General features: G+C 46.3%; 1 protein-coding gene across 3 annotated transcripts in view; it reads right to left on the reverse strand.

The window, feature by feature from the left end:
- Positions 1-8,876, reverse strand: part of Wapl (WAPL cohesin release factor) — a 90,931-nt gene extending 82,055 nt beyond the window's left edge. For 2 of the 3 annotated variants that reach the window (XM_023701272.1, XM_012516913.2), the window contains exons 1-2: positions 8,558-8,876; positions 5,300-5,820 (exon numbers count right to left, since the gene is read on the reverse strand). In XM_023701272.1, the coding sequence (XP_023557040.1) occupies positions 5,300-5,798 (499 nt within the window). In that variant the 5' untranslated portion in view covers positions 5,799-5,820; positions 8,558-8,876. Of the gene's footprint in view, positions 1-5,299; positions 5,821-5,927; positions 6,033-8,557 lie in introns of all 3 variants that reach the window. The other variant, XM_023701273.1, reaches the window with a different exon arrangement.
- Positions 8,877-23,053: the final 14,177 nt, after the last annotated feature.

A 23,053-nucleotide genomic window follows, 5' to 3' on the forward strand; every position in this document is an offset into this window, starting at 1 on the left:
CTGGTGGGCTGAGCTGGCCACACACACACACACACACACACACAATAAATGTTAAAATAAAATAAAATAAAAAATAGCCTAAAAAATAAAAAAATAAAAAAAATAAAATAATCCAAGGAGGGGGCCAGAGAAACAACTTGGTAGAATAAGCACTTGCCCGGCAAGTGCAAGGTCCTGAGTTCAATCCCCCGTACTACAAAAAAAAAAAAAATCGAAGGGGCTGGGAATTGTGGTACACACCTGTAATCCCAAGGCTATAGAGGCTGAGCCAGAAATATCTAAAGTTCAAGTTGTGAGCCTAAGCAACTTACAAAACCTTTTCTCCAAAAAGTAATAAGGCCTGGGAATACAAAGCCCCTGCGTTCATCAAGGGGAGAAAAATCTATCATCACAAGTAAAGACAGGACGCTAAAAAAAAAGAATAGGAAGTAGGCAAGAGTGGCTGGTATAAGGAACAGACAAATGAGACTGGCCCTATCATGATGACTGATGATGTACATTAGTGGCTTTTTGTTTGTTTTTTGTTTTAATTTTATGCCTCTGGCACAGGGTCTCACTATGCAGCTCAGACTCATACAGATACTCCTGTGTTCAGTCTCCCCAGCACTGGAATTACAGGCATGCACCACCACACCCGGACTCAGTTGCCAGCCCAGTGCAAGCGGGGGCGGGGCCAGCATGGCATATGGTACCCAGGATTGAACCCTGGTCCCTGGCCTTGCCTAATAAGCAGGTGCTTATTCCGCTGAGCTATCTCACTGGCCCTTGCTGATGTACATTAGATTCTTTTACTATTACTCTATTTCCACGTATCTGAAACTGATTTAACAGTTTTCTTCTTGCTGTTAAAACTAAGAGCCAGGGGCTGGTGAGATGGCTCAGTGGTCTAAAGCACCTACTTGGAACAGGCTTAGCAAAGCACAGGGACTGCGGTTCAATCCCCCAGCACCACGTCAGCCAGCCCCGCCCCCTGGTGGGCTGAGCTGGCCACACACACACACACACACACACACGCAACAAATAAATAAATTTTTTAAAAAATAAAAATAAAAAAATAAAACTAAGGGCCAGTCATTTGCAGCCCCCTCCTCATCTTGCCACTAGTTCTCTTACCCTCAGAGCATGTTTGTGAAGTGGCAACCACAATGCTCCCTCAAGACTTCATGCTCAGTCTCCTCTCCAAATAAGCTACAATTTTCAAAGATGCTCTCCATTCAACAGTATGGTGACATCTTTAATAGTGCCATGGGGGTGCATGTGACAATGTCATCTGCATGCATTAAAGAGCAACAATAAAACCTAATACCTAAAATCCTTATGCTCTAAAAATAAAAATATACTGACAGGGGTGGCTAAAAAGGATAGAACAGTTTAGTAAAAAGAAAAAAAAAAAAAAACCTACATATTCTCCTACAAAGAAAAAGCACTTTAAAATCCAATGCCAGTAAAAACAACAAAGTAACTCTGAGCTTGAATAAGCTCTTCCCCTGATGTGGTAGAACTCCACAGCAAAAAAGATAAAAATAAGAAATCTGTGTCTCTCATGAAAGACACAAAGAAACTGAACTGTTAACTCTAAACAGGTTGCTGATACAATTTCTAATAGGTTCTTAAATAACATGCCTGAACATGCATGACCTGAAGACTGCTGAGATTTCTAAGACCAATATTTGTACACAATCACTTTTATTTAGAATCTATAACTAACATCTTCAAAAAGCATCTCTAATTCAAAAACGATAAGGAACCACTTGAGGTTTATAAAACTCTCATGAAAAGCTCAGATGCAGGATGCAGGGGCCAGGGAGATGGCTCAGTAGAACATGTGCTTCCCTGGCAAGCGCAAGGGCTTGAGTTCAATACCAGTTAGCCAAAAAAAAAAAAAAAAAAAAGCTTAGATGCAAGTTCCTAAAATTAACATAGTATAAGGAACTTAATGTAATATTCCTTATTTAACATGTTATTCCTAAAATGACAAGGCTAAGGCTGGGGAGATGGCTCAATGGAATAAGCGCTTCCCTGGCAAGTGCAAGGGCCTGAGTTCAATCCTCGGTTCCGCAAAAAAAAAAGAATCATAAAATGACAAGGCTTTTTGAGAGTGAAAGCAATGACAATCTGACAGACAAGTGATAACTAGCTATGGAGTTTCACAGCTGTAATCCCAGCACTCTGAGGTTGAGACACCTCTGAGGTTGAGACACCAAGGGTCCAAGTTTGAGCCCAGCTGAAACAATTTATTAAGAACCTACCTCAAAAAAGGGGGCTGGAGTTGCAACTCAGTGCAAAGGGGGTTTGGCAGCATTTAATGTGTAATGCCATACATATACACGGAATATAAAGGCAAGCAACTTATATATATATGCACTTATAAACGATTTATCACAACTGACTTACACATTTTTGCAACAGAATAAGACTACCTTGAAAACTAAAAGCACCTCCTCCAAGTTTGCTTCTTATTCTACTGCAGAATGCTAGGATTGCTGAAGCTCTGGATAACCAAGGGAGAAGAGATTTAAAAAGAAGTAGGGCTGGGGACATAGCCCAGCAGCATAAGCACCTGCCTGTCAAGTGCAAGGTCCTGAGTTCAATCCCTGGTACCAAAAAAAGAAGACGACGACGAAGACAGAGGAAGGAGGACGGAGGACGGAGGACGGAGGACGGAGGACGGAGGACGGAGGACGGAGGAGGAGGAGGAAGATATAGTCCCAGTGCTGTACCATTCTCTTCCCAGTAAGGGAACCTCTGGACAAGGAAGACAGACAAAACATTCTTCCATTTGTATTTATCTTATTTCAGTCTACCTTTTCTCCTCATAAACCCATGCAAATGGAGTGTGAATTCATAGCCCTCAGGATCAGCACTGGAACTACACCTCCACTACATCAAAGTGGGAAGCTGTCACTACACTCTACAGAATGGCCTAGCTACAACTCCCTCCCCCCAACGGCAGCTTGGATAGATGAAGATGTTTCATCAGCAAAGCTTTGGAAGCATCTGCTGCCTGTGACTATTGAAGCACTGCATCCCTGTTCCCCTTACCTACATAAACATTCCTCCCCATCAGCACCCTTGGCCACCAGAGGCCAAGACTGCCAACTGCGCCCATTCTCTACCACCCACATCACACAGCCAGCTCAGCTCTCCTGGCTCCTACCTACCTGTTCCACACTGCAGATTAACTACCTGCCAAGAGCTAGGAATGACAGCAAGAATGTTGCATAGATCAGCTATAACAGCATTGCCAGAGTCCAGCACAAGACTAGCCAGAGAAAAAGCAACCAGTGAATCTGAGTAACATGGAAAAACACTGAAAAGCAACCAGTGAAGCTTATACTGAGTCTGTTACTTAACCTCTTTGAGTCTTATCTTGGAAATGAAGAGAGCAGAGTTAAAATTCAAGTTAGCTCGAAAGTTCTGATGACACTCCATTTTGAGAAGCTAACCAGGAAAGACTTCATGGTGGTTTTTAATGAAGACTTATCCTTGGGTTAACTTACAAACAATGCTTCAGGAACAATGTAGGCACAGCCCATTCAGAATTAGCCCAGAGGATCCAAAGAATGACGGTAACAGCTGGCTCACCCTCTCATCCAAGGGGAAAAAGAAAAAAAAAAAAAAAAAAAAAAAAAAAACCCGCTCAGCCTTTTCAATCCACTCTGAGAGACACATTCTACAACACGGCTACATGCACCTTATATTGAACACCAAACTCATTTCTTCTGCGAATTCAGCAAAAGAAGTTTTATCTTTACTTTCTTTCATATATACAAGGCCATACATGACCTATATAGCATTCTGGCACTAATCTTTGCCAAAAAATCCAGAACAATGGTGTATTTTCAACTAGAATGGCTGTTCCCCGGTTAGCTGATGCTATCAGGATACTTGCACTCTCCCCACCCAACCTACTCCATTCTGAGCACACTCTGCCTTCAGTTAGCTGTCCCTGTATCATTTACTGTAAGCCCACACCTTTCACACAAGGCCATGGGGGCACTACTGATACGTATCAGACTACACTAGAAGTCATACTGACATTTAGCAAGTACTCAGCTTTGCAAATTGAAATCTATTTCAATACAAGTCACCACTTGCCTCCAGACTCCAAACACATCACAATTTGCCATAAAGCTTGATTTTTCCACATCCCTACTCAATAGCTCCTTAATCTTTCTGAACTAGTTTTAGATATCTAGCACTCCCAAATAACCTTCACCAACATTACCAGGAAATACTAAAGTCCTCTACAGCAATGTTGGCGAACGTATGTTTTTAAAACAGATGTTAGGGCTGGGGAGATGGCTCAGTGCAATAAGCACTTCCCTGGCAAGTGCAAGGGCCTGAGTTCAATCCCGGGTTCCACCAGAAAAAAAAAAAAAAAAAAAAAAACAGATGTTAATGTATGAGCTTTTTTTTTTAACTGAAAATCTCAGTATTTAAGTTTAATTGAATGCTGGCACTGATAAACAAGTGGGGTTGCAGTTTGGACACCCATCTCTAAAGTTTCACCATCACTGCTCTAGAGAGAAAAGTGAGACATAGGCAGTCCTAGCACAATAGAAACTTGTTTCTTAGTGGAACTGGGTTCAGGGACTTATGAAAGACAGTTCCCAAATATACTTGGAACAGTAAGTCTAGATATTATCCAAGTTGCTTAATTAAAATTTTGGCCTCTAGGCCAGTGAGATAGCTCAGTGGACTAAGCACCTACTTTGGCAAACTCAGAGACCAGGGTTCAATCCCTGGTCCCACATGCCACGTCAGCCCCATCCTTGGACCTCCTGACTGAGCCCGGGCGGGAATGGTGGCTCACACCTGTAATCCCAGCCCTAGGGAGGCTGAAAACAGGAGGATCACTACAAGTCCCAGCTGTGTAGTAAGAGGCTGTACTAAATACGTAAATGAAAGAAAACAACAACAACAAAACTCGTTTTGGGGCCAGGGAGATAGCTCAATGGAATAAGTGCTTGCCTGGCAAGCACAAAGTCCTGAGTTTGATCCCTGGTACCATCCCCCTCATAAAATAATCAGCCTTTGATTTTAATTTCTGAAATCTTTTTTGGGACAGAGTATCAGGAATCAAATTCAGGACTTCACACTTGCCAAACAGGCACTGTACCTCTGAGCTAAATCCTCGGCCCAAATTTCTGAAATCTTATACAAAAGTATCAACAGTCCCATTAATCATAAATGCAGAAAGTAAACCCAAGTGATACAGTATTTTCAAATACAAATCACTTACATAATGGCTTACACAAAGCTCTCTTGGCTCATCATGAAGAAAGTGCAAACTTACCCGTAGCCATTAATTTAGCACAGCCACTTCTGCTCATCTCATCTTCCAGGAGTCTGTCTGCGGCCCTCTCTTTCCCAGGGAGAGCAGCCTCCAAAGGTGAGCTGGCAGCAGACACAACACTGTCTTCCCCCAGAATGGGCCCGGTTCTACTGTTAGCTTCAAGTACTGAAGTGATTTCTTCCAGCTGAGTAGCATCACTAGATTCTGAGTAGGAAGAGCCCTTACCCTGGGCTAAATTTTTAGAAGACACTGGTAGAGACTCATCATCACTATCGAATCCAAAAGGATCACCAGTGTTTTCCTCTTCTACTTTAGATTTCTTTGGAATTTCTTGGATATCTGGTTTGAAATTAGGCCTCTTCTGCCCTAATTTAGCCATAAATGTGGTCTCTCCCCATTTTGTGCTAAGGGTGGTCCGTTTGTTGGAAAAGACTTCATCAAATTTTGAACTGCCATTGCCTCCTTTCCTACTGTATGTTTTCCCAAATCTGGATGTCATTTTGGCACCTGTTTCATATTCCCTGTGGAAAGAATTTAAGAAAATATGTAATCACTAAATATTTAATAAATATTAAACGCTGCCTATACATTCTTCCCTCTTTGATTTTTCAACATTCAGCATATAGACCTTTGAAAATGGTTATATCAACCAAGTGTGACAGTGCAGGCTTGGAACTCAGCACTCAGGGAGGCTGAAGTAGTAGGATCACAAGTTCAAACCCAGGGTGGGAAACTAAAAGTAAAAAGGATTGGGGATTGTAGCTCAGTGCAAAGGCACTGGGTTCAATTCTCAGGACCACAAAGAATAAATGAATGAATAGAAGGAGATAAATGAGCTCATTTTTCACTGTACATGCTTCCATGTATTGATCTTAACAATGAATACATATTAATAACATGACTTTCAAAGTGAAACAACTTACTGATAACCAACTTCTAATGCAATACACAGAAAACTCATATAAGGTGAAACATTTTTCCAAGTTTCCAAATGAATCAACCTACTATTCTCATAAACATCATTTTTACCTTAGAAGTAATCTGAAGAAAGTAATTACCCCAATAAAAAAGCTTACACACAAAATGTTAATTTTTTCCAAAAAAGTCAAATAATTTTTGATATTTAGTTCTTTGAGACTCAGCACTTATATGAAGAAAAAAGGTCAAAAATGGTGCTATTTTCTTAAGCACCTGCAGCTTTTAACCCAACCTTACAAATTCTGATTGTTGAACTAAAGCACTTTGGACTGTGTCTTAAAAATATTTTTTAGATGGTATCTCCCCAAATGCAAGACACGATCCTTACTCTATCTTCCCCATCCCTGTAATGCTGTGCACATTTGCTAAGTGACATTTTCTGGAAATGGGGAACCTAGCACATTACAGTACTTCATGAATTATGCCAGGTATAGAAAAATGCATTATGTTTATTTTCCTCTTTGACTTACAAATGACAAATTAATTCATCTGAGTTATCTGAATAACAGGTAGAAGGACAAAAAATTTCCAGGGAAGTAAATCAAGAATCAACCATTTTTTAAAATGTTATAGTACTTTTTTAAGCACAACCAATTACTACCTAATTTGCCACTCTGCTTTCTGTAATATCAATCCATCAACTGTTACTAGAAAAAAAGTGAACAACTACTTAGGGGCCTGATAAATCTTCATTACTTCAAAAGTTACAGCAATGAAAATTACTCTGACCAATGTTTTAAGTATCTTGATATGTACTTTTCATTCTTCCCCTTTAACTTGTATTTATGCAATTTATAATGAATGAATCGTTGTCCAACTTAGGTTAATATATACTCAGATTGCCCCGCAGTGTTGGTAAGAAGCCAATTTTATTGTGACAAAATAATAAATTAGTCATCACACACATCTGTGTACTCTAAGGAAACCATTTTCCTGAGGGAGACCAATTTCTCTTTCTACTACAGATGGTAAAACTAGTAAGTTTTACTATTCTATAGTGTTCTTTTAAACTAAAGAAAAAAAAAACTTGAGTATTTTGGGTAGTTACCAAGACAACAAAATAAGTCATTTCATTTCAAGGATGTAAAGCTGTGATCTGCAGACCTACATTTACAAATACACCGAAATCTGAAATGTTCTGGATACACTTACATGGTAATCATCTGAAAGTGCTGACTAAAGGCCAAACCAAAAACCTAGACTCGAGCTCCTTTAGGCCAACATCATAAAAACTCACTGAACAAGCGGTCCTAATGCCACAAAGCATTCACCGTTTAAAGTTTAAAGTCTGCAGATAAATATTGGATACTAAGTTAATTACTGCGTGACAAACTGTCTTTAAAATGAAAACCTGTCTCAAAAACACAGTGAAATAACATGAGTAATTTTTCTGCTTGAAAGGACTGGAACGAGCGTAAATGATAAATTTGTTTAGGTGCCTAAGTGCTGATACAAGCAAAACGAGTACACAGGCGTTCACTACATATGTCCTACTTTTGATTGCCTTTACCGCTCTCCATAATCAAATGTCTTTAAAAACAAAAAGTCAAAACTACTGCGATGGCATTATGGAAACATAAAGTACGTGCAAATCCCAAACTAAGTATGTAAACACAGTTGACATTACATTTTAAGCCTGTTTTACACAGTGTATCTTGCTCAGGCTTCGAACACCAAAGAAGAACGAACTATTGACGACCAAATATTTTAAGTTTTTGGGCTTAAAACCCCGGCCCAATGTCAAGTCGCACTTTGAAAAAGGTGCTGCGATTTTAAAAAAATCTTCACAGTAATTCCCTTCTCGATTGAGCGTCCTCCCTGTCCCACAAAGTTTGGGAGCTCCCACGAAGCTGGGAAAGTGGAACCGACAAGGCGGTCCCCGCTGAACCCCCGCAACCCGGCGGAGGAGAGCCGGCCCGCTCCGCCAGCCGCTCACGCAACTTTTCTCTTCCCCGCCCCCACCGCCCGGGACAGCGACGTCGCTCCCGACGCCCCGGAAGCCGCTGCCACCGAGTCCCTAGGGCAGCGCGAGGCCTCGGACGCGGCCAGGGTCGGAGAAGACGACGAGAAGAGGGCTCCGGACGGGAATCGCTGCTTTGGACCGGGGTCGGGAGAAGAGTCGGGCAGTGGTCAGACTCCAGGGAGGAACTCAAAGGAAGGGGGACGGAAGGAGGGAAGAGTCCCCGGGTCGCTGCCGACCCAACTTCCCCGGCACCTCCGCCGCCTCGGCCTCCCCGCCCGCCTGCCGCCCGGGCCTAGGCGGTCGCCCGCCTCACTCACCCTAGGCGCCGGCGGGAGCTCTGGCCTCGGCCCGCGGGCGGGCGGGCGCGGGAGCACAGGGCCGACCAGGGGCTCCGCCACCGTCACGGCCCGCGACTCTGCTCCGGTAAATATGAAGCCCGGCGGAGGGGGAGGAGCGGCGGCCCCGCAACTTCCCTCCCGCCGCGAGCGCCGCCGGGCGGCCCGGGCCTAGGCCTCGCTGACCGCCGGACCCGGCGAGCCTGCTACGTGCCCCCGCTGGGCCGCCGCCGTCTCCTGCGCCGCCGCTTCCGCCGGTGAATGGTCAGCGCTGGAGTTTGAACAGGGCCCTGAACCATCTCAACGCCATTTGCGCTCCCGGCCCCCACCTCCTTCCTCCAACAGCCGCTCGCTCCGTCACTCCGCTTCCCACAGGCCCCGCGCTGCGCCCGACCCCGCAGCCAATCGCGGGGCCGCTTACTCAAACCGCCGCGCAGGCGCCGCGCCCCGCACGCGCCGTCGCCCGCCATTGGCTGGGCCGCGGGGAACGACGGGAGTTGTAGTCGCGGCGCGACAGGTCGCGGGGCGGCGAGTCCCACGCGCTGTGGAGCGAGCGGGAGGCTGGACCTGCCAAGGCTTCGAACCTGGCCTGCTCTGGGTCCGGAGCTGGTTCCCGCGCTCAGGCGCCACCGGGAGACGCAGGTGCCGCTAGGGTCCCCGGGGGCGCAGTGCACGCAGCTGTGTCAATCGTTTCCCCTCCAGGGATCAGGCAGCGTCTGGGGACAGTGGCTGGTACAGCTGCGATGGGCCTCAGGGGCCGCCGCCGGGAGCCGGAGCCTGCGGGTCGGAGTCGACCAGACCCGGGCGGCGCAGGGAGCCTCGAGGGAAGACCCTGGCCGGCGTCCCTGCGCCCGCCGGCCCCGAAACGGCGACCCCCAGAATCCCGCACGCTGCCGCTGTGTCGGGTGCGCTAACGGCGATGCGAAGTTCTTTTAAAGACATACTAAAGCATGTGCAGGTAAAATGATCTATCTAGTGTCTTCGAGTCACTTTATTATATATACCTAGCGAAACCAGGAGAGGGTTACTCTAAACCTCTGGATGGTTTTCTTGGCTGACACTGTGGGATGCGTGTAGATGCGATCGTCGCGGTCTCTCTACTTAAATTTTCTCTAATAATAAAGTTTAAAGAAATAAACTGGGAATTGCCTTTAGGGAGAACAGGGAGGTGGTGCATGATGGAAGGTTTTCTTTTCGTAGAGTTCCGTCCCCGTCCCCTCCGCCGACCCCGTCAATGAACTACCAAATTGAGAAAAGTGAAGTTTTTCTCACTTTTCTCATTTTCCTCAGTAGCTGTTTGGTTGGTTGGTTTTTTCTAAAGCTTCCGTGGGAAAACAGCGCTCTGAAGAGGAGCATGATTCATTGGACTGCCGCAGCCTTGATGTTTAGTAGACAGTTAATGAAGACCCACCTGGGAAATTAGAAAACAACTAATTGCTCTCAGTGAAAAATCTGCCTCCTCTTCCACAGTTGGATAATTTGCTTTGCATGCACCCAGAAATTTCAAGCTCCCTCGAGGAAGAGGGAGAGACTCTACATAAAGAAAAAAATAGTTCAGGTCAGAGGTATTGCCCTAGTGGTGGAGTAAAAAGTCCACCACTTTTGAGATCTCCAGCACCAAAAATAAATAAAAATAAAAAACAGAAACCCTGAGGCCTTCCTATTAAGTATTTAAGGTAAATCTTAACATATTTGAATTGCTTTGTATGACTGATTACAAAATGTACATTTTGACATTTACAGTTTTCCTAATGTATTTTCTCTTCATTGTTTCAAAATAAATTAACTTTTCCTTGTGGGAATAAAAGTTATAACAAATCTGTCTCCCACTGGTTTATTCGGATCAGTTTATCTTTATTTTCTTTTTCAATCAGCAGCTTAGATTCTTGTTTATCATTTTGTTTCAACATCCCTGACAGAGGTGTAGACTGCACTTATTATAATTATCGTGGTGGGTTCTAATTAAAGGGTAGTGATCAGAGGGAAAAGGTAGGATCAAAAAGGCAAAAGAGGTGGAGAGACCTTTGCCAGATTTTCCTGTAGGCGGGTGCTGTGAACCTTCCAAGACCAAAGGATTGCAGCCACGAGATGGTTGGTAGGCTGGGGAATCCTGCAGGTAACTAAGTAGTAGGGTGAATTGAAAGGTGGCTTTGGGCTGGGTCTGGTGACACAGGCCCATGACCCCAGCACTCCCGAGGCTGAGATGGGAGGATCATTGCACATTTGAGGCCAGCCTCAAGTGCGTAACAAGACCCTGCCTCATAATTACAAGGAAGTGTGTTTGGAGCCCCTAAAAGAACTTTTGTGTGATGGGTGTGTTAGTAGTGGAATTTAGTCATGCCATATTCCTGCTACTCAAAGAATGACCCCACCCTGAAGCCCCTCCATCAGCAGGTAAGTACAACCCAGAATAGGGACTTCTTTTTCCACCTCAGTTCCACAAACCAAAACCTGCCCTACAACAGCCTCTCCCCTAAAAAAATGTGAGCACATTAAGGTTGGAACAAGCAATGATTTAAAGTGTGCCCACAGCACTGTGGACAGAGGCTAAAGCAGGAAGATAGCAAGTTTGAGCCCAGCCTGAGCAACATAGCAATTTAGCAAGACCCTGTCTCAAAAAAATGAAAGGTGCCTAGGCTGTCTAAAGGTAGCCTGGAGGGCAGGGGAGATCACTCAGCAGACTAAGCCCCTGCTTAGGCAAGCACAGGGACCGGGGTTCTACCCCAGCACAACATGCCTGCTGGCCCCACCCCCAGGTGTGCTGAGCCAGCCACAGAGACTCAGCCATGGTGGCACAGCCATGGAAAGGCTGAAAAGGGAGGATCACTACAAGTCTCAACTGTGTAGTGAGACCCTTTATCAAATACATAAAAAAAAAAAAAAAATACAGGTAGCTTGTAATATAGGAGACCCTGCTCACGGATACACACACACACACACACACAAATTAAAAGGTTGGAGCCAGCGGTAGTGCCACACCCCTGTAATTCCAGCACTTTGGTGGCTGAGGCAGGAGGACTACTGGAAATTTGAGGCCATCCTGGGTTACTTAGTGAAACAGCATCTCAAAAAAAGTAAAAGGTGGGCCAGGGAGATAGCTCGGTAGAATAAGTGCTTGCCTGGCAAGCGCAAGGTCCTGAGTTTAATCTCCGGTACTGCAAAAAAAAAAAAAGTAAGAGTTTGGGTGCAAAGCCATGAGTTTGATTCCCAGGTTTGATTCTTGGCATAAAAAAAAAAAAAGTTTGGGGTCCTCACTCGGTAAAGGCCCAGGGTTCAACCTCTTGTAATATGAAAGAAAGCCTAATGAAGGTTAGTGGTGTAACTCAGTGGTAAAGACAGTTCACCTAGTATGATGGGGTCCCCCTGAGTTCCATCACCAGCTCTGGAAAAGAGAATCAATGAAGCCCATGTGGTAGCACATGTGTGGAGTCCCAGCATTGGGAAGCTGAGGCAGGAGAACTGGTGTGAGTTTGAGGCCAGCCAGGGCTACATAGTGAACATCTGCTAGGCGTGGTAGCACACACACCTGTAATCCTAACACTTGGGAAGCTGAGGCAGGAGTACTATTTCAAAATCGAGAACAGCCTGGGCTACAAAGTGAACTCAAAGCCAGCCTATGTTGCACAGGGAGACTGTCTCAAAAAGACTAAAAATAAAAAACACAAAACCAACATATTAAGCTCTTTGGGGGCCTCATTAGTATCCTAACCTCCTGTCCCGTCTGTCACACTAGAAGGAAAAGGAAAGGCTGACACTTGTTCAAGGCCTGTGACTGAGGGAGTCCAACTTTTTCTTAGCTATCAGAACTTGTGGACATTCTTGAATCTGGCAGAAGAGGTAGGTATGTGATTTGAGAGTTAAAAATTCCTTTCTTTCTTTGCTTTTGATTTTTCTGAGATGGTCTCACTCTAGCCTAGGCTGACCTGGAACTCCCATGGATCCTTCTTCAGCCCAGCAGGCCTAGGTCAGAGCGTTCCATGAGTGTGTTTAGTTTGGAAGCTCAGTGTGTGAGGATTAAGAAGGGCTCTTTGCCTTCTTGGGAAGGGATGCAGGCTACTGTCCCCACAGGCTGCAGACCACCTAATCCTCCCCTGTCCTGTCCACTAAGATCAAGGCAGGCAAACACTCCAAGGATTCCCACCCCTGGCACAACATCAGAATGCACCAACTGCATGCAGCACGGGACACACGGCCAGCAGCTTTCTGTTACATTGCTTGTTTTCTTGGCTCCCTCTGCTAGGGTTCCATTTGCCAGCAGCTGTCTTTCCCTGTAAATGTCATATTCATCCAACCTAATTTGTACCGTGGATGCACCAGGTTACCCTCCTGGAGCTGCCTGGGGGAGGGCAGAGCTAAATACCTTTAAGGAGAAAATCCTGCTGGGCCTGGCCCATGCACACCTTTAATGTCAGCTCTCAGGAGGCTGAGGCAGGACAATCTTGAATTACAATTCAAGAGCCGGTCTCGAAGAGGAAAACACCCCAGAGGCACATGCTCTGCTGTTGCTCTGCCCTTGTTCTAGAGCATGTCAGAACTGGAGATGCTAACTAAGCCTTTGAGTCTTCTAATAATGCACACAAAATGACATGCAGGAAGAAAATGATAAACCATACATCTGTCTGCATAATGCAGTTGTGTTCCAACTGAGTACGGCCCTTCCTGTTTGTCTGGCCTGTCTGTGTCCCAGCTCTTTTCTGTGCCCCCAAGGCCTCTGCAGCCTCCCCTCCCTCACTGGCTTTTCCCAATTTTATATTTCTTTTAGGCTTTCACTGAGGACTCTGCCTATTATACACCTTACACGCAAGCTCACAGTCCCAAGTGCTTTTTCTCCTCAGGTCCACACCACCCCATCCAGCATGTCAATTCTCGTGCTTGCACTACATATTCACCTACCTTAGGAAGGCAAGGGCTCTGCTGCTGATTTTCTGTTGTAGCCTTAGCATCTAGAAGAGTGCCTGGCACGTAGTAGGTGTTCAACAAGCGTTTTTTGAAGTTGGGTGTTGAGGTGCACACCTGCAGTTCTAGGGCTCAGGAGGCTGAGGCAGGAGGATCATCCGTCCAGCCTACAGAGTTCAAGGCCAGCCTGAACTATGTAGCCAGGACCTTGTCTCATACAACTGGGGGAAAAATGTATCTTGCAAAGAAAAATGACTTGAAATTAATTACATGGGCTGGCCTGATAGCTCAGCGAACTAAAGCGCCTGCTTAGGCAGAGCGCAGCAGCTGGCTGGGGCTTTATCCCCGGCCTGCCGAGCTGTCCCAGCCCCAGGGGTGGACTGAGATGGGATGGAGACTGGGCGTGGTAGCACACCTGTTATCCCTGCTCTTGGGAGGCTGTAAAAAGGAGAATCACTGAGAGTCCAGTCTACATAGTGAGACCCTGAGCACCCTTTAGACCCTGCCCTAAATACAGAAAAAAGAAAGAAAAATTAATAACAGCTGAGCACTGCCTGAGGGCTCCCCGCATCGTTAGGGTTTCCTAGTAGGGAGGGGTGCTTCGGGAGACTAACTTTTGTTTCTATAAACGCAGAAGATGAATGGCAATTATTTTGTTTTCCAGGATAATTGGAATCTGTTCTCTGGAGAGGGTGTGTCCTCCCTGGGGAATGAATTATAGCCTTGCAGCCTCCACTAGTTCTCCCTTTCTGACCTTTGTCTTGGAAATAGCTCTCTTCTCCCCAGCGTCCTAACCCCACTGGCACTCTCCTCTGCCATGGCCCATACCTATAATCCCAGCGCTGAGAAGGCTGAGGCAGGAGGAACTCTTAGGCTAACCTGGGCCACCTAGTGAGTCCAACGCCAGCCTGAACTACAGAGCAAGATCCTGTCTCAAAAAAAAAAAAGCAAAAACCTGCCTAAATCTTCCCCTTGAGCCATACCTTTACAAGGTGACCTTGAAATGCCTCCCAGAATATAGGCTGACTTTGAGTTGCCCCAGCCAAGGGAAGGTGGTAGATGTTATGTCAATCCTGGGCCTGCACCTTGAGAAATCTTAAAGCTCTGCGTCATCCAGGTCCCTGGCTCCGCCCAGCCCAAGCTGGCCTGCAGGAGAAGCCACAGAGTGTAGAAATGCCCAGATAGTGCCCAGCTGGCCGCAGCAGGTCCCAACTGTCATCTGCAAAGCCACCCTCTGCCCCACAGCCACTAAAGACATATGCTGGCACCCCTGGAACCAAAGTACTTCAGGGCTAGCTTAGCTGCAGTTGGTGAGCAAGAAGAGCCAGGTGTTCTGTCACCTCTGAGCTGTGGCTCTTTGTCATTCAGCACTGTCGTGGCCGTGGAGAAATTGTGCAGCAGTGGTTTCTGTGGTTATAGAGAGCAGCTCTCTGCTTCTTCTTTGTCGGGGGAGCAAACAAGGTCTCAGTAGGCAGTCCAGCCTGACCTCAAAGGCAATATCCTGCTTCAGCCTTCTCAGTGCTGGTTTATGAGCATGTGTCACTATCCCCAACTCACAGTATATTAATAACTCTCATTTTAACTCTCAGATATTTTTTATGACCTCTTGCCACACTAGAATGTCAACCAGGGGCAGACAATGATCTCCTGTGTTGTGACAGTCCAAGGTCATAGCCACAGCTGTATGTCTGCTAGGTCCTTCAAGTGGGAAATGTGCTTGGCATGGTGGCACAGCCCTGTAATTCCAGCACCTGGGAGGCTGAGGCAGGAGAATTGCTGCACATTCAAGGAGACTGGGTGTGGTGGTGCACACCTATAATCCCAGCGCTTGGGAGGCTGTACACTCATAGAATCACTATGAGTCTGATCTATGTAGTAAGACCCTGTGGATCCTGTAGATCCTGCCCTAAATACAGAAAAAAAAAAAAATCCTGAACTATATAGCAAGACTCTGACCAAAAAAAAAAACAAAAAAAAACTTAAAAATGTTTTACTTTTTTTTCCATAAAATAAAAAAGCAAACAACTGAAAAATGTAAAATGTGGGCTCAGGAGATACCTTGGCAGTCTAAGCATCTGCCTGGCAAGCGCAAGAACCTCGTACCAATCCTCCCCTCACCCCCAGGGCCTGCCATGGAAACTGGGTGTGGTAACACACACCTGTAACCCCTGTGCTAGGGAGGTTGAGACAGGAGGATTACTAGGAGTCTGAGCTGCGTAGTGAGACCATGTAACAAATAAATAAATAAAAATTAAAAGAAAAAAATATATATATATTTTAATTTTGTGTGTGTGGCCAGCTCAGCCCACCAGGGGGCGGGGCTGGCTGGCGTGTGGTGCTGGGGGATTGAACCATGGTCCCTGTGCTTTGTTAAGCTTGTTCTAAGTAGGTGCTTTAGACCACTGAGCCATCTCACCAGCCCAGAAAAAAAAATATATTTTTTTAAAAAATGTAAAATGGCTGGAGGCAGGGGATGGGTTGAACAGAGAGTAGGGGAATGGGGGAAAAGGGGAGAAAAATGTGAAATGCACATTGGATTTTAGAGTCTTAGATCAGAAAAAGAATATAAAGTATGTTTGATAATTTTCACATGGATTGAATGAAGAGATAATATTTTTCTATGTATAATAAGTTAAGTAGAGTGTTAATGTTAATTTTGCCTTTTAAAAAAAAAACTTTTTTGTTGTTTTGAGACAGGATCTTACAGTGTAGCTCGGGCTGGCTTTGAACTCATCACATACCCCAATCTGGCCTTGAGCTCACAACGATCCTCCTGCCTCAGCCCCCTGAGTGCTGGGGCACAGGTGTGCGCCACCATGCCTGACTCTTTTGGCCTTTCTGAATGTAGCTCCTGGAATACTCAGCCACAACCACAGTTCACATCATATTTATATTGGCAGCACTGAGGTAGAGGCTCAATAAATATTTGGTAAAGGAAAATATAAAAAAGCAGTTTGGGGCCGGGGAGATGGCTCAGTAGAATAAGTGCTTCCCTGGCAAGCGCAAGGGCCTGAGTTCAATCCCCAGTTCCGCCAAAAAAAAAAAAAAAAAGCAGTTCACCAAGAGATCAAGCCACAAAGAAGGTAGAACCTTCAATGCACAGAGCTCCCCAAGGAGATAGCTGCCTGAAAACACTGCGGACTGTAGACTTCAGCAAGATGCCACCAGAAAAGGCAAAATTACAGATAGCAGAAGGCTCAAGAGCTGGGGAGGCTAAGACAGGAGGATTGCCATGAGCTCAAGGCCAGCCTTGACTACATGGCAAGACCCTGTCTCAAAGGGCCAAAGGGAAAAAAATGAATTCACCCTTTCATCACTTCCAAAATATTTCAAAAACATACATTTGATAAATCATTTGCCTCTCCTAGGAAACCCTTAACGGCTATCTCCTGTCTACTGGAAATAAAAGCTCTAGTCCAATGGCATTGATGGTTGTTGTTGATTTTAGATAGGGTCTTGCTGCATCTTTCAGGCTGGCCTTGAATGCATGGGGATCCTCCTGCCTCAGCCTCCTGAGTGCTGGACTCACAGACATGCACCGCCCATGCTGGACTAGGGATTAATAAACTTGAGATGGAAAGGGTAGGAACATGACAAGCTGTGGAGTGTCAAGAAGATCTGCTTGGGGCTGGGGAGATGGCTCAGTGGAATAAGTGCTTTCCTGGCAAGCGCAAGGGCCTGAGTTCAATCCCCGGTTCCGCAAAAAAAAAATAAAAAAAAAAAAGGAAAGAAGATCTGCTTATGCTCAGGTTTGCCCAAGGGGAGTGCAGAAGCAGCAGGGAGCCAGCCTTGAGCACTCTGCTGATCTGTGACTGTGAGGAGGTGGGGCTTGTGTCCCCTGCTCTGAGGGCTGGTTTGCCTCTGGCTGCTGCTCACAGCCAGGGTGCCAGGGCCCTCAGGTGCCTGGTGTTAACTTCAGGGATGGGACTTGGAAGGATGGTGGCTGAGACCTTACCATCTTCACACACACACACACACACACACACACACACACACACACACACACACACCAAGGCTCAGAACCCTCTCTTCTCACCCAGGGAAGACTCAGTGTCAGCTCTACACTGCCAGCCACAGCACCACCTGCCCAGCCTGTCACCTGATCCCTGGCTTCCTTGTTTTTCATTAAGGACTTCTTTTTTTTTCCCCAGGACTCACACTCAAACCCGAGGCCTTTGCACTGTGCTACATCCTCAGCCCATTTTTTATTTTTATTTTATGTTATTTCTTTTGAGTCAAAGGCTCCCCAAATCACTAATTTTCTAGGTTGGACTAGAATTTCTGTTCCTCTGGCCTCAGCCTTCAAGGATCCTGGGATGACAGTGTGGCCCAGACAGAGAAAGGGATCTTATCTACCACTGTGCTGATGGAATACAAAGATAAGTGGCTTCCCTGAGGTCATCCAGTAGGTTGGCAGGTAGGGGACAAAGCCAGTGTGTGATGTCCTCCACAGGTCACATGCAAAGGCACAGGTAGCCTTGTTCCTGCAGGTCCAGCCAAGTTAGAGGAACCCAGAGTGTGTGGCCCAGAGATTGAGCAGAAGTGAGCGAACCCTGGCCTGGAACAGGACATGTATCCACAGGTGGCAGAGGTATGGGGAAAGATAAAAGTCTTCAAGGCCATGCTTGGGCATCCAGACCACAGACCCTTATCTTGTTTTTGTTTGTTTTTTGAGACAGGGCCTCCCTGTAGAGCCCTCTCAGGTTGGGTTTGAACTTGAAGAGTCCTTCTGCCTCAGACTCCTGAGTGCTGGGCCTTCGGCCTTATCTTAAGCAATGGATGCAGTCTCTTTTCCCCTGTGCAATGAGTCCTGTGACAGCTCCCAGGAGTGTTTCTGAGCCCAGATGGGAGCTCCTCCCACAGAAGTCCTTCAGGCCCCTGGCTGGGCCACACAGAGCCTTAGGGCAGAGGTAACAAGGAACTGGGACTTCTACCCAAGGTTGAGAGTAAGCCAGATTCAGAGTAGCACCCGCGTGTGATCCAGTGTTATTGGTGCTAAGTTATGTAGGTGCATTGTGGGCAGTCAGATGGGGCTGGACAGTCAGAGAAAATGAGAAAACAGCACAGCGGTGGCTGACCTAGCCTATAAGTCTCCCCCAGGGATAAATAATATGCTCTAATTGATATTCCCTGGCCCCAAACAGTCTAGATAGGCATCAGTCAGCGGGGTGGGGGATCCAACCCTCCTGACACATCTTCTTCAAAAAGAGTCCTTGTCCTTTCTATGGTCATTTGCTGCACCATGTCACCTGCTTTCCCACTGATCAATATTACCTAAACTGTATCTTTGTACTCCTATGGGTTGATCATAGTTTTGTCCTACATTCTACTCACCTTGTGATTGTGCCCTATAAAGTTCCCTTTGAAAAGTAGGCTCTGACAACCCACTCAACTCCTGCCTCTCAGGAGCCCTCTCTCCTTCAATAGGATTTCCTACTGTTTTGTTTTGCTTTGTCTTGAGACAGGGTCTTGCTCTGTAGCCCAGGCTGGCCTTGAACTCACTGTGATGATCATTCTCCTTCCTCGAGTCTATGAGTGCTGGGATTCCTGATGTTGGCCATCATGCCCCGCAATTTCCTACTCTTTACCTCTATTTTTTTTCTTAGAATTCATTCTTCTACTTGGAGGAACAGGAACTGGGTGTCTCTGACATCTAGCAGGTTGAGAGTAGAAGTGTTTCCCTCTTCATTTGGAGGCCCCATATCACTCCCATTCTAGAAGCTACATTAGAAGGCTCTCTGAGAGCTGGAGGCCACCCTGGGCTACCCTGGGAGACCCTGTCCCAAAAAAAATCAAGACTGGGTCAAACAAAATTAGATCAAAAGGTATCCGAGGAGCCAAGTGAGAGTTTCTCCAGGAGGGAGGCACCTCTTACACCCTCCTCTCAGTACCCCGGCCAACCTTGGGAGGGAAGGAATCAAGGAATCGCTCTGACAGGCCTCCCAAGGGACAGCCTGAGGCCCTGACACCTCACCGCCACAGGTCCTGCCCAGGGCTTGGAACTAGGCCACTCCCAGGGGCTCCCCTGGTTCCTTTGCTTTGGCGGCAACAGGTCAAGACCAGCAAGGATTCCAAGGATTCTGACTTATGACACAGGAAACCCCTGACACGCTAAGCAATGAGGGCTGAGAAAGGGAGTGCCCAAGCCTGTGATCCCAGCTCTTGGGAGGCTGAGGCAGGAAGATCATTGTGAATTGGAGGCCAACCTAGGCTACAGAAAGCGTCCCTGTTGAAACACCAAAGGAAAGTTCTCAATGGTGAGACACCCGCTGCCCTTCCTAGCACTATGGCCTCCACCCAGCCCCACCTGTTCAGGGCCAGCCCACATTTCACTCTCCCCACCACCACCACCCAGGCCCTCAGGGCAGGGTGTGGGCAGTTCCACCCAGCAGGACCCCTCCAGGGCGTTGCCACCAACCAGGCTCACAGCTTCAACTGCAACCCCACTGAACTTTCACCTCTGGATTCAGCATAGCCTAAGAGGGTAAGGTGAGCATGCGGGCTGTGATCATTCCCTGTGACCTGCAGCTTCCGCCTCTGCTTCCATCAACAAACACTGGGTGCAGGCTTGTAATACCACACAGGGTGGGAGGCTGAGGCAGGAGGATCCAGTTTGGGAAACTTAGTGATGTTGCAAGACCAGTTCTTGAAATAATACCGAAAAAACAAAGGAAGCGGCAAAGCTGCTGTTCCCACTGATGGAAGGCTGCCTGAGGCTACCGCCAGACTTCTAGGAAGCGATCTGGCCCGGCAGAGCTGGAAAGCATCAATATTTCCAAAAGCTGCAAGTTGCAGATCCTGGCCTGGAGCCTGCTGGCCCCAAGGTGCGGGCCTTTGTTGTCTGCGTTGTGCAGGTGACCTCGGGCTCTTCCTGGCCAGGCCACAGGGCTCTCAAACAAGCCGCGGGCCTTCACCTGGGATGGGCTATCCCAGCACATTTTTTTACCCTGACTTTAGTTTTCTTTTTTCTTTTCTTTCTTTCTTTCTTTCTTTTCTTTCTTTCTTTCTTTCTTTCTTTCTTTCTTTCTTTCTTTTTTTTTTTTTTGCAGAACTGGGGATTGAACTCAGGCCCTTGAGCTTGCCAGGCAAGCACTTATTCTACTGAGCCATCTCTTCAGCCCCCTGACTTTAGTTTTCTGAGAAGGGTCTCACTTTGCACATCTGCCTGGCCATGAGCTTACAATGCCAAGCTGGCTTCTCTGGATCCTCCTGCCTCAGTCACCCAACATCTGGCATTACAGGGGTTTGCCACCACAACAGGGCACCAGTCCGGATCTGAGCCTGAGGTGCACAGCGGCCGAGCTAGATGGGCACTGCGCTGACCAGGTGGGCACCTTGCTGCCCACCCCCGAGCCTTAGGCCGAGGCAGGATGTGCTCGGGGAACTGGAAGCCCCCTTCACCAGCCTGCTTTGTCTTGCTTTGTCCGGCTCTCCAGTCCGCGGTGGCATACCCTGCTCTTCGTCATGCCCCTGCACCAGCCAGGAGAGGCCCACGCAGAGCTTGGGGGTAAAAGTATCACTGTCACCTCAGACAGGATGGACCTCCTTCAGAACAGCACGTGGGTTCTCAGATCCCAAGAAGTGTTACTTGACTGACTGAATGTCATCTGCACCTAGGTCTCACTTACCACCAACGTTTGGTGCTCTGGAAGCCAGGGTGGTGAGGCAGGCACAGGGTGCCACTAGACCCAGACAGAGCCGCCCCTCCCCAGCCGGGCGTGAGCAAGCCCAAGACTGAGCAGCTCAGCTGTGTTGATAAGTTTATCTCCTGCTGCCCAAAAGCCAGGGCAGGCTGCACCTTTGAGAAACTGACATCTATCGCAACTCTATCTCAAAGGGAGACCCTGTCTCAAACAAACAAAATTTAAAAATGAAAAACAAATATAAGGCGTAGTGATGCACGCCTAGAATCCCAGAAATCGGGAGGTTGAGGCAGGAGGACTACTCCAAGTTTGAGGCCAGTCTGGGCTACAAAATTCAGTTCAAGCCCAGACTGAACTGCATAGCAGGACTCTATCTTTAAAAAAACAAACAAAATAGAAAGAAAGATTAGAAAAGAAGCCCACAATGCTGGAGATGTGTCAAAAGAAGAGAGAGCCAACTAAAATATTGCTCCCAATGGCCAGAGCTAGAACAATGTGAGCAACTGAAACAATATGTTGGGTATAGCCCCAAGAATAAGGCAAATACCCTTGGGTTCATGCTGGTGTCAATATGTGCCTTAGTAAGTACACGGGGAATTAGGAGTCCATCTTCCAGGCCGGTGGGATAGCTCAGTGGACTAAGCCCCTGCCTAGGCAAGCACAGGGACGGGCAGCACCTCATGCCTAGGGTCACTAGGAGTCTGAGCTGCTTGCTGCGTAGTGAGACCCTGTACCAAATACATAAAAAAAGAAAAAAGGAATCCATGTTCCAGGCAGAGTTTCACATTTTTGTTTAGCTTTTAATTTTTTTATTTTGAAGAGAAAAAACTTAAAGTTTCAAAACAAGATAACAGGTAGGTAATGATGGTTAATGCATTGTGTATTGTTAGCTTTAAATTAATTATTCAGAGTACAAGATACCAGCATTTAATTGTCCAATCAACACTAGCACAAACCTTTCTTTTTTTCTTTTTTCTTTTTCTTCTTTTCCGTACTTAGTACAGGGTCTACAGGGTCTCACTATGTGGATCAGACTCATAGTGATGCTCCTGTTTTCAGCCTCCCAAGCACTGGGATTACAGGCGCGTGCCACCACGCCCAGTCTCAGTCGCTGTCTCAGCCTGCCCTGGGGGCAGGATCTTTTCAATGAACTAAGAGAAATGAGTAGTAAAACTATCTTAACTAATGTCTATATCTACATATACCTTTTCCTTTCCTTCTTTCCCCATCCCAGTTTTTCTTTTCTTTTGAACAGTTCGCTCCCATTTTATAATATCTATTGTACCTTTTAGAACATATTTACTTTTTCAATCTCTCACACTATGGAGACAATATGATGTTTACATATGTGATTATGATGTATTTGACCAATGAATATGGTCTTGAGTTATACACATTTACCTAGAAAAGTCCCCAGTTTATCCTTCTTTATGGCAGAGTAGTACTCCGTTGAATAAAAGGACCACATCTTTATCCATTCCTCAGTTGATGGGAACTTGGACTGTTTCTGAGATCCAGCTATTACAAGCTGTACTACTATAAACATGGGCACACATATATCACTGTGATATGATATGTTAAATTCTTTTGGGAAAATAACCAGAAGTGGAATAACTGGGTCAAATGGGATCTCTAATCCTGGTTTTTCTTTTCTTTTCTTTTTTTTTTTTTTTTTTTCAGAACCGAGGATTGAACTCAGGCCCTTGCGCTTGCCAGAGAAGCACTTATTCTACTGAGCCATCTCCCCGGCCCCATAATCCTGGTTTTTCAAGGAATTTCCATAATGATTTCCACAGTGGTTGAATGTGTCTGGAGTTGTTTCTGCATTTTCTAATTGACCTTTGGATCTGTTTGGTTTTTTTCCCTAGTATCATGCTGTTTTATCACAGTAGCTTTATAGTATAATTTCAAGTTTATACTATGGTGATCCCTCCTGCCT

Source organism: Octodon degus, unplaced genomic scaffold, assembly GCF_000260255.1.
Source record: "Octodon degus isolate 3935 unplaced genomic scaffold, OctDeg1.0 scaffold00132, whole genome shotgun sequence".
In the NCBI taxonomy this organism is placed as follows: domain Eukaryota; kingdom Metazoa; phylum Chordata; class Mammalia; order Rodentia; family Octodontidae; genus Octodon; species Octodon degus.